General features: G+C 38.9%; 1 protein-coding gene across 1 annotated transcript; it reads left to right on the top strand.

The window, feature by feature from the left end:
• Positions 1-7,496: 7,496 nt before the first annotated feature.
• LOC101307831 lies at positions 7,497-11,253 on the top strand. The gene is made up of 5 exons (XM_004288420.1): positions 7,497-8,388; positions 9,386-9,590; positions 9,941-10,141; positions 10,533-10,619; positions 10,741-11,253. The coding sequence occupies exons 1-5, from the start codon at positions 7,595-7,597 to the stop codon at positions 11,062-11,064; spliced, it is 1,611 nt and encodes a 536-aa protein (XP_004288468.1). The 5' UTR covers positions 7,497-7,594; the 3' UTR covers positions 11,065-11,253.
• Positions 11,254-12,300: the final 1,047 nt, after the last annotated feature.

Below are 12,300 nucleotides of genomic sequence, written 5' to 3'. Positions count from 1 at the left end.
TAGGAATTGGATCCCTATGCTGTTTTCCAACAAGACAATCTACACAAACAGATGTTGGAGAGGCAAGTTTGGGCAGTCCATGTACCATATCTTTCTCCCGAAGTGTCTTCAACCCTCTGTACCCCAAGTGAGCAAAGCGACAATGCCACAAATTTGTAAGATCTTGAGTACTTGTATGGAAGCACTTTTCTCCATGTGTGTTTGCAACTAACACGAACATTCTGTTGGTAGTCATGACTGTCTCAATGATGAGGCCTTTCCCTGGATGGTACACCCTACACATCCCTGCATGCATGAGAATAGCAAGCCCTTTCTCTTGTAATTGACCGACACTGAGCAGATTATTGCTTAAGCCTGGCACATAGAATACATTTGTGACAATGTGAGAAACCCCATTAATATTCAGCTTGACTCTACCTTTGCCTCGGACCATCATTCTGTAATTGTTTCCCAACTTCACATGTTGCTGAAACTGATCATCCATCTCATGGAACTTAGAGAGGTCACCACTCATGTGATTGGAACAGCCAGAATCCAGGAACCATACGTCCTCTCTCTTTCCTTCAACAAAATCCACTTGAGCCATAAGAAGCATCTCCTCTTGTTCATCCAGCTCCACATAATTTGCTTCCCAAGTTGGACACTCATATTGAAAGTGACCCAACTTGTTACATTTGTAGCACTGTATTGTTGCTTTGTTGAAAGTTTGTCTTCCTCTTCCACGCCCTCGACCCCTAAAAGAGTCTCTGCCTCTGCCTCGGCCTCTTGCTCCACTTCGTTCCCCAAAGTTCACATTCAACACCTGATCTTCCTCTCTTATGTGCCTTTGAAACTTTTGTTCGTGAACCACAAGTGTGCTTTGCAGTTCATCAATTGACATATTACCAATATCTTTTGACTCTTCAATTGAAATAACCACATACGTGTACCTTTCAGTAAGAGTTCTCAGGATTTTTTCTACCACTTGTGAATCTTGCATAATCTCCCCATTACTCCGCATCTTGTTAGCTACTACCATGACCCGAACAAAATACGCTGTGATGCCCTCACCTGACTTCATCTCCAGAACTTCAAATTCTCTCCTCAAGGATTGACGAAGAGATCTCTTGACTCGATCATTCCCACCGAACTTTGTTTTCAGGGAGTCCCACACAATCTTGGACGTGCGTCTGTCCAATATCTGCTCGAACACTTCTCGGTCAATTGCCTGGAATAAGTAATTCTTCACTGTGTGGTCTTTTGTTCTTGCATTCTCCAACTGCTCTCTTTGTGCATCAGTCAGCATCGTACCAATGGTTGGCTCCTCGAACCCATTCTCCACCAAGTTCCATAATCCTTTGGCTCTCAGCAAATTCTCCATTAGTTCACTCCAGTGGTCATAATGACAGTCGAAGTGTGGCAGTTTGGTAAGACCCTTCTCTTCACTCATCTTTCTCTCTTCTTTGTGAGTCACTCGAAAGACTGCAGCTCTCTTTTATCTCAGGCCCCAGTGGGGGCTCTGATACCAAATTGTTAGAACCCTGATTGAGTGTAGAATAACAAACAGAGCACAAGAACAATATGGCTGAATGACTTAATCTTATTCAACAAACTTGGCTTTAAATAGCCTTACAACTGAAACTGAACTCCTACTTATCTGCTTGAATAGCAGCACAACTAACCAACTTGAATGAATCAACCCTACTAACAGACTCCTAAAGTCTAGCGATTATTGACTAAAGACCAAGTAAAAGTAGGACTCAGTAAACACTAAGCCCTGAAAATACGATACCATCTCCTTCAGTCAGGCTTTTCTCCACCATGCCAACACCAGAACTCGAGCCATGAACAACCTTAACCACCGCCGCAGCCCCACGTCCCTGTCCATTTGCCATCATCGTTTCTGACGACTTAGCTTCCTTGCAAGGACTCACTTCCAGATCGGTGAAACCCAATCCGGAATCGCTCACCCCAAGGGGTCCATAAACACCCTCAACCGCCACAAGACATGGTTGAAGGCTATGAATTCTCTCGGTCGAAATTTCGACACCACCGCTTGAGAAAGCAATCTCTCTCCGAGCCCACGTCACCGAGATCTCGCCATTGCTTGGGCTAGGGAGCACAAGACTCTCCGCCGCCGTAGTGAAACCTAGGTTTCGTATTGCCAAACCACTCCGTAAAGATCGGAGCATCCTGGCCTTTTGCAGCGACATTTCATAGATTAATGAGAGGTATATGTTTCACACATGATTAAGATTAATGGTTAAATATTATAAGTAGTCTAAAGTGAGCTTTAACCTGTAAAGCAGAATTGACTTGACTTTGTTGACAGAAGAACAATTTTGGACATTTAAAATCTACGTATTGCTCTTTATGCATGCTAAGCTATCTTAAATGAGCTATGCACCTGATTTATTTCTAATGAAAAATCAGTGGAGTTGATTTTCCCAATTTGCTCTAAAAACTGATCACTTAAAATGTGTTTCACATTGACAGGGAATTGGTTAAAGCGGTTGAGAATGAGGTTATGTTCAAGATTTTGAAGCTTTGCGGCCTCGTTTTGTAAGGTTTAGTTAGTTTTCTGTGAAAGTTTCTCGTATTGTAAAGATTTGTTGAATTTTTTTTTCTATATGTCACAATTAGCTTGGATAACTATTTTATTTCGGCTCTGCCACTCATAAACTCATGATGCATCAATCACATTAGCGTCAATCCCTGAAGGATTTCTGCTCAATACCCTAGAGGGGTCACTAAAGACGATTGATTTCTATCAAATGTAAGGTTGCTGCTCCGGAGCTTTTTCGGTGTTTCTCTGTGTGTGAAGTTGAACAACTTATTGATAAATGGCGTGAAAGAAAACCTAACAATGATAGGTGGTAGAAATATACCTAATCTTGATATAGCCATTCAATTGATGTAAACTTGGATTAATAATTCTTACACTATACTAGTCAGGGGCGGCTTTTGGGCTGTGCGACTTGTGCGGTTGCATAGGGCCTCTGATTTTCGGGGGCCTCCAAAAAAAATATATATATATATGTATACTTATATATGATAAAAGTAGATATACTCACATAAGTGGTTATAGCAGAGTTGGTTAAGGACTTTTTACTTATTCCTCACGATTAACCCAAGTTTGAGGCCTCCAACCTCCTTTTTTATTGGCGTTTTTTTTTTTTGGAGATTTCACCTCTTTTTTTGCGCGTATCTTCCCTTCTCGTCTTCCCATATTTCATATCCTCTCTAAACCCAATTTCCTCCCCAGAAAAGTGAAGAAAAAAAAAACCCTAATCCCCAATTTGATTTCTCAAAAGATCAGATTTCATTGAAAGCAATCGGGTGTTGGATCATTAATATACTATTTACAAAGGTAATCTCATATTTCCTTCTTAGATGTTAATTTCTTTTGTTTTTCATCAAAGTTGTTCTATTGTTCTTCTTTCTTGATCGATTTCCTTGGCTGCTTGTCTTCTTGAGTTGTTGATTATTCATCAAAGAGTAGAATTTGTTGATCGTTCATCACCACTGAACATGTAGAGAATAGAGTAATAGAGAATAGATTGCAGCTCTGCTAAGTTTGCTCTATAGACTTTACCGAATAAAATATACATTGTTGGTGTTTCTGCATTTGTCTAATACAATTACTACTTCAATTTGTTTTCTGTTACAATCATTCATTTACTCTATATTTATGTAATTTAGTTAGTTAGTTACATATTGAATCATGGATCGTTTTTTGTTTTTGGTTTTCTTATGTGAATCAGTAGAATGCCTCCCACTAGGAAGTTTGAGTCCGGCCATGCCAAACGCCAAAAAAAGAGAAAAGAAGAGTGTTTCAAGAAAAGTCAAAGTGGAGCTATGGACAAATTTGTTTTCAAACGACCACAATGTGAAGAGAATCAGTCTAAAGAGAATGATATGAATTTCAATAATGTTGAAAATAATGTGGAGGATCCTATTAGGGCAGTAGATGCTGAAAATGTGGAGGATCTTATGCAGGAGGAACCTATAGAAGAAGAAGATGATGCTGAAAATGTGGAGGATCACATGCAGGAGGAACCTATGGAAGAAGAATAAGAAGTGCCTGTAAAGGAGCCTAGTTTGAACAGTAATGATGGTGATATTCCGTTGAACATCAATGATCCTAGAAATTGAGATAATCTTGATGCTAAATGGAGGAATTTATTGGTGAAAAATGGTCCGGTAAGAGACATGTTAACAGGGAAAGGTCCCAAAGACGGATTGAAAAGGCGTTTCTCCTCTGAATTTTACAATAAGTACTTACCAAATGGAGAGAAGCATCATCGAGATTGGCTTGTGTATTCAAAGGATCTTGACAAAGTCTTTTGTTTCTGTTGTAAATTGTTCAAGAACAAACCACTACCAAGTCATTTAGCACATGATGGATTAAGAGATTGGGGACATCTTGCTTTCAGCTTGAAAACACATGAGAGAAGTCCAGAGCATGTCAACAATATGTTCATTTGGGTGGATTTACGTTCAAGGCTGGAAAGTAATCAAGTCATTAACAAAGTTTTGCAGCACCAAATCAGCAAAGAGACTAAACGTTGGAGGAAGGTACTGCGACGATTGTTTGCAATAGTAAAATATTTGGCTAAACAGAGTTTGGCATTTCGTGGAAGTAATGAGAGAATCTATGAAGAAAGTAATGGAAATTTTATGGCTTTAGTTGAAATGGTTGCTGAGTGGGATTCGACCTTAAAGGAGCATATCAGAAGGAAACAAAATTATGAGATTCAGTACCATTATCTAAGTCACAAGGTGCAAAATGAGTTGATAAAGGCAGTAGCTTCTGAAATTAAAGGTTCAATCCTACAAAAAATAAAAGAAGCCAAGTATTTTTCAGTAATACTCGATTGCACTCCTGATGTGAGCAAGTAAGAACAGATGACGTTGGTATTAAGATGTGTTGATGTCTCTACAGTTCCAATAAAGGTACATGAGTATTTTCTAGAATTTTTTGTTGTGAATGACACAACTGGTCATGGTTTGTTTGAAGAGTTGCAAAATGTGCTACCCCATCTTGATCTTGATATTGATAACGTTAGAGGGCAGGCCTATGATAATAGGTCAAACATGAAGGGGAAACACAAAGGTGTGCAAATGAAGCTCTTGGACATCAATCCTAGAGCATTTTATACACCTTGTGGTTCTCATTCTCTCAATTTGACTCTATCAGATGTAGCAAAATGTTGTGGTAAAGCAGACTTGTTTTTTTTTAGTTGTTCAATGTATTTATACATTGTTTGCAGATTCTACAAAGAGGTGGAAGATTTTGACAGACAACATATTGGAAAAAGGTTTCACTCTGAAATCTTTGTCAACTACACGGTGGGAAAGTATAATTGACAGTGTGAAAGCAATTGTGACTCAAGCTCCTGAAATAAGAGAAGCACTACTAGATCTTGTCGAGTATGAGACAGATTCAAGTATTAAAAGTCAAGCTACTTGTTTAGCAGAGGATGAACTTGGAAAATATGAGTTCATTGTAGGCATGGTAATTTGGTATCACATCTTGGCTAAAGTTAATATAGTCAGCAAAGAATTACAATATGAAAATATGCGAATTGATGTGGCAATGGATAGTGTGCATGCATTGATTGATTTTTTTAAAGAGTACCGAGAAGTTGGATTTGAGAAGGCTTTGAATTGTGCTAAAGAAATTGCTGCTGAATTGGAAATTGATCCAGTGTTTCCTGAGCTAAAGAAAAAAAGAAGAGTCCGTAAGAAAAAACATTTTGATGAGATTTCCACTGCTGAGATTGCCACTGAGTCACTAGAACCGGTCCACTGAAGAATACAGCTGAAGAATCCTTCAGAATTCATTACTTTGTTTACATAATTGATTAAGCAATCGGTTCATTGGAGAGGAGGTTTGTAACAATATAAGCAATATGAAGAGACCTTTGGCTTCTTGTTCACAGCAAAAACTTAAAATCATTGGTTGCTGAAGAGTTGAAGACAAGCTGCAACAACCTTGAATAGAAGTTACAGAATGACGACATTTCAAACATTGAAGGTGAGGATTTATTTAATGAATTGCAACTATTACAAAAACATTTACAAGAAGATTTACATGATACAACTAGTGCAATACTAAATTTCTTGAAGAGAGCAAACCGTTATCCAACTACTTGTCTTGCATATAGAATTTTGTTGACAATTCCTATTAAAATATTAAAATCATACTTGCGATCAACCATGTCACAAGAAAGACTAAATGTTTTGGCTTTGATTTCAATTGAAAAAGAATTTCTGGAAAAGCTTGATTATGAAAGTTTAATTGATGGTTTTGCTTCTAAGAATGCAAGAAGATCAATGTTCAGAAAGTAGTATTGCACTAGTTGTTATTTTTGTTTCTTTTGGTAAAGGTCTGCTAATAGTTTCAATTTATTATTGATGATCCAATGGAAAAGCTTGGTAGTTATCATGTATGTACGATTTTATTGTTAGCAACCTTGTTGTTTGTTTCACTGTATTGTTTGGATAGTTTTACAAGCATGGTCTAATGAACATCTCTTGTTGCAGATGGAAGACTATGCCTTAGTTCATTTGATTTTGGTTTGTATAACTCAAAAAATTGAATCTTTAAGGATGCACTTGTCAGAAAGATGTAGGAAGCGTCATCGTTATATAAGTTTTTAGGTTCCTTCAAACTTAAATACAACTCTTTTTGCTTGTTCATTTGACTGATTTTGAATTTGCAAGAGGATATTACAGTTTGTGAAATGGAGTCCACCATATTTAGTGTCATGCAAAGCTTTCTAGTAATTTACTTTTTATATGGATCATATGCATAATGTATGTTCGTATATATTATGATTGTAGCAATCCATTTATATTAGGCATATAACTTGCACACAAAAGAAAACATAGGCCACATTTAAAAGTTTGCACGGGGCCTCCAATTACTCAGGACCGGCCCTGATACTAGTGTAGAGACATGTTACCTGAAACGATCAGAACTATGGCTCTCTTCAGCAGAAATAGACACTCATATGTACACATCTACTAGTTCAATTCAGTTATTCAGAAATGAACCGACCCCATACAATGGAAGACTAGTGCAACTGTGCAAGACTACTCTAATTCTACACAATTATCTTTATCTTGAACCAAATATACTTGAATCTTTCTTAAAAGAAAACTACTGTGAACAATGTACAAATAGGTCGTCTATCTGCTCTTGCACAACATTATAACTTTTCGCTTGTACAAATAGGTTGTCTCTAGCTTGACACAGTCGACGTGATCATCTCGTATGATCGGAGCTCGACTCTTTTCCCGGAAAAAAAGAATGTAGCAAAATTTTCCCAAAGAAAGCTACCGTGGTTGAATTCTCATTTCCTAATCGTTTCGGCAGGGTGTAAAACGACACCGGAAACTGCCATACGACACTCCCCACACCCAAAACGTCTTCATCATTTCAGAAAGGCAAAATATCCAACTCACAGCAGAAGCTCACACACTCCTAAAACTCCTTATCCAAACCCCCAAAACCCTGCAAGAAAAATCCCTCATCTCCCCCAAAACCCTCCATCAATGGCTTACTGAGGCTCCAAAACCCACTGTTAACCCAACCCCACTATCACTCATGGAACTCTCTTCAACCTTCACACACCTCTCAACCCCATCTTCATCTTACTCCTTCTCTTCTTCCTTCTCACCTTTCCCAACCCAAATCCGCATCATAAACCCCAAATCCCACACCCCAAATCCTCCTCTCACCTTCCGAGTCCTCGCCGTCGCCATCGACCCACAAGACCTCCCCAAGAACAGTCCCCAGCGACTCCTCAAGGAGCTCTCAGAACGCAAAAGAGCCACCTCCCCCAAGAAGAAAGTACCCCCGAAACGCTTCATTCTCCGGCCACCGTTAGACGACAACAGACTCGCCCAGCGCTTCCTCAACAGCCCACAACTCTCCCTGAAATCATTCCCTCTTCTCAGTTCTTGCTTACCCTCTTCGAGGCTCAACAATGCCGACAAGGCCTGGATTGATGAGTACTTGCTCGAGGCCAAGCAGGCTCTTGGGTACCCACTCGAGCCGTCGGAGAGGTTAGGGGATGATAATCCAGCTAAGCAGTTTGATACATTGCTGTACATGGCGTTTCAGCATCCCTGTTGTGAGAGGACTAATGCTAGACATGTGCGGGCTGCGCATTCGAGGCTGTGGTTTCTGGGGCAGTATGTGCTGGAGCTGGGTTTGGCGGAGTTTTTCTTGCAGAGGTATCCGAGGGAGAGTCCGGGGCCGATGAGGGAGAGGGTGTTTGCTTTGATTGGAAAGAGGTACTTGCCAAGGTGGATTAAGGCTGCTAGCTTGCAGAACTTGGTGTTTCCTTTTGATGATATGGATAAGTTGCAGAGGAAGGAGAGGGAGCCACCTGTCAAGTGAGTTTCAATGCTTTTTTTGTTTTCGATTGTCTTTGTGTCTGGAGGTTCTGCATTGTGTGTTGTTTAGATCATTGAATTTTACAGTGCTTAGTTGAATACTTAAGTTTGAGCATTGTTAATGTAGACTGTATGTTACACCTGAAGAATGTAGCTCAGTGTTATGCTTCTTCAGTGAGAGTCTTGTATGATTTACTGTAGTGTTTGATACTTGAATCTTAAGGTACTTGTTGGATAGAAAGTTTATGTTGAGCTTATCGGTGTATTATGTATTTAATTGATGGAGGTGGAAGTCACTGAGTTATTGTGATAGAATGGGAACATGAGGCCTGCACATGAAAGACTTAGCTCAGTATTAGGCTCAACCGTAATGTTGTGCTGTGCCATATTTTTGGTGCTCAGTTTCGTTGAAGGTTGTATCTTATATTAGAAAGCCTCACTGAGATACATTGTCAGATCCTAAGGTTGGTCTGAGAGATGTTGTTAGCATGGCATTAGGAGGACTGGAGGTGTTTTCGATTAAAAAATAAATCAAGTTCATTTGAGATAACAATTCATCAGCTATTCTGATGATAGATCATGAAGCATTTACATGATGGAGAGTCTTGCCGAAGGAATGGAATGGCAGGATAGGGCTTGGGGCTAGCTTATTTGATCAATTTCGTCATGGTTTTGATAAATAGCATATGCGTTGTACACAAAGAAAAGCAATTCCTTGGGTTAAGAATGGAAGTTCAAAACATACTAACTGTTAGGCACTTTCTTATCTCGAATTTAGGCTCTCTTCTATGTAACTTCAGTTTTGCAGTGAAGTTATTTTTATACATTGCTACTAGCTTACTCCTGCTTCTCAATTAACTTTTAGATCTCATAACCTTCCAGATCATAGACTCGTTGACAATACATAACTGATTTTTTTTTTTGTTGGCAATCGTGCTATTTAAGGGTTTCTTGGAAATCATATGAGCTTCATTTTTTGTTTTTGGTTATTGGGCAGGTGTGTATTCTGGGCATTGTTTGGGGCAATATATTTGTGTTTTGGTATGCCAGAAGTGTATCGTGTTCTTTTTGAAGTATTTGGAATGGACCCAGAAGCTGAGGACTGCCAGCCAAGATTACGGAGACAACTAGAAGATGTTGATTATGTTTCTGTAGAATTTGAAAACAAAAAACTCAGCTGGCAAGATGTTGCAGTTTACAGGGCAAGCTCCATATCTTTTCTTCTTTCTGTTAATAATTTATGTTGATAGACTATTAAAAAAAATTGAAAACACGGCCAAACATTGGTATCCTGTCTCAGCAGTTGGAAAAAAATGATTTAGAGCTCATGAAATGATGTATGTTAAAGCAGATGTTAAACTTCTAGTGATGAATATATATTGTGGCAACTTTAGGATACTCTTGTTAGATAGATTTTTTACATCATATCTGATGTTAAAGTGGCTTTTTCAGTCTTCAGTGTTTCAATTTTGTTACCATATAATAAGTAGTGATGTTTTTATCTTCTCAATGCTGGTTGGTTCCTGCAAATAACACGTATACTCCTCTGCAGCCCCCAGAAGATGCTCTGTTTGCGCATCCAAGGCTCTTTAGGGCTTGTGTTCCACCTGGTATGCATCGGTTTAGAGGAAATATATGGGATTATGAGAGCAGACCACAAGTCATGCGAGCATTGGGATATCCCTTAAAGATGACAGATCGAATTCCAGATATTACTGAGGCAAGGAACATCGAGCTCGGACTTGGGCTACAGGTGATCCCTTGTTTACCTCCATCTCTATATACATATATTTCCCAAAGATTGAACAATTATTTGAACTGACAGCAATGTAATAGATAAATCTTGATGGGAAAAAAAAAGAAAAAGAAAAAAGAAGAAGGTAATGTGAGCATATGAAGGAAACAGACTGCTAAAATTTCTATATAAACTCCATGTTCACACGTCTAGCTAGCATTTTGCTTCTGTTTAGAGTTTACTAGGGTTCCCTACATTGGTGTGGATCATTCCTACCAAATGTTTAGAACCATCCAAAGAAAAAATTTGTGCATAAATTTGTTAGTCAATTCAATTCTGTTTGTTATGCATACCCATACTTATAGGTCCTGCATCTTGATGTGTTGTTTGATTTCTTATTTGCATACAGCTTGCTTTCATGCATCCATCGAAGCACAAATTTGAGCACCCCCGTTTTTGTTATGAGCGATTAGAATATGTTGGCCAAAAGATCCAGGTACCAAATTACATTCCATCAATGGAATTTCATTTCACCTCAATGGTATAGCAGAATCCATATTTCTATTTTCACATACTTTGTTGACACTTCTGTGGTTGTCGGTTCATATCTTGCTTAGGACCTTGTTATGGCTGAAAGGTTGCTGATGAAACATTTAGATGCTCCTGGAAAGTGGCTGGCCGAGAGACACCGTAGACTTCTTATGAACAAGTTCTGTGGAAGGTATTTGAGGGAGAAGCGCCTCCATCAGTTCATAATCTATTCTGAACAGGTTATGGATGCTTACGAGCACAACCGGAGACTAAGGAATCCTGCCACAACTGCTATTCAGCAAGCCATTCATGGCCTCTCATACACTGTATATGGGAAGCCAGATGTAAGACGCCTCATGTTTGAGGTTTTCGATTTTGAGCAAACACAACCTAAAGCTGTCAATGTGTGAAAACGGGAGTAGTCTTATTGCAATCCCAATACATGATGGAAACCAATCTTTCTCATTTTCTTGGACTTTTTTTCACTATATTGTTGATAGGAATGTCAAGATATATGTGAATATGTGATTGTGCTAGCTAACATGAACAAACACTAATGTAATACAAGTGTAACAGTGCTAATTGTGTATCATATTAGATACAAAACAAAGTAGTTGTCAACTTGTCATCCTTTTCTTTTCATGCCTTGTGCGGCTTCCCTCGTGAGATGACTGCCGAATGAGTATAGTCACCTGCATAATCCCAATTCAGATCCATCAATCTGATCGAAATGAGTCAAAGACAGTAATCTTCCTCCGTGATTAACGAGAGTTTTTAACCCAATACATGCAGTCAAATAAACCATGTTGATGTTTTCGTAGTTTCTGTTGCGTTGATCGTTGGATACGTCGTAAATACGACTGGTAAAACGGTTAACACCACGCAAGGGGGTGCCGACCCTAAAAGCTACCTACTTAAACCGATTTCAGCCGAGGAAAGTCTCGTTCTTTCTTAGCAGCTGGGCACTTGAGGACCAAGTTTACACAAACCCAGATCTTGCTTCACCATTTCAGTTGTTGGGGATCACTCTTTGGCCAATCTACAGAGTTCTGGATCAATACTAATTGGACTACTTAAAAGGTGTGTTCATTCTAGGTTCTGAAACTAAGTTGCTGTTTTGCCTCCACAAAAATGAGCTGAGCAGATGGCTTGGATGTGCCATAGATTATCATCAGGGATTGTTTCATAGACCCAGATTCAATTTCTGATGTTCAAGAAAATGAATTTTGGTCTAAGAAACATTCCTTGATGATGGTCAAGTCTCATGAGAGGCATCTTAAGCTCTGGTTTGTATGTGAACTCAGTAATTCAGTCTCAGAATCTAGAATAGAAGAAACTTTTCGGTGTTCATTTAGTATCAAATGTCTGTACACTGTCCACAAAGTGATCTTCCCTACCACTGTAATGGTTGTTGGTTGTTACTATTAGAGTTGCAGATTCAAAAGTACTATTGATGTATTCTGATTTTCAATTTTACTTCACAGTTAAGATTGATTGCAGGGAAAGATTGATGTCTGAGCATGTATCTTATGGTATCCTTATTGTAAAGCATTGTCAGCATATATATCTAGAGCATTGCAAAACATTAAGGAAGGTGGATCTTGTATCCCAAGCATGTTAAGTGATGAGAAAAAAAATGAGATTTA

This window comes from Fragaria vesca, linkage group LG1, assembly GCF_000184155.1.
Source record: "Fragaria vesca subsp. vesca linkage group LG1, FraVesHawaii_1.0, whole genome shotgun sequence".
In the NCBI taxonomy this organism is placed as follows: domain Eukaryota; kingdom Viridiplantae; phylum Streptophyta; class Magnoliopsida; order Rosales; family Rosaceae; genus Fragaria; species Fragaria vesca.
Note: the sequence above shows the minus strand (reverse complement) of the source record. Positions and strands in the feature narration are given on the sequence as shown.

What these genes read in the sequence shown, in the direction of transcription:
- LOC101307831 (XM_004288420.1), top strand. Translation starts at nt 7,595, where the DNA reads ATGGAACTCTCTTCAACCTTCACACACCTCTCAACCCCATCTTCATCT. An exon ending in AAGATGTTGCAGTTTACAGG is followed by an intron (nt 9,591 to 9,940) that starts GCAAGCTCCATA and finishes ACTCCTCTGCAG; the next exon opens with CCCCCAGAAGATGCTCTGTT. An exon ending in AGCTCGGACTTGGGCTACAG is followed by an intron (nt 10,142 to 10,532) that starts GTGATCCCTTGT and finishes ATTTGCATACAG; the next exon opens with CTTGCTTTCATGCATCCATC.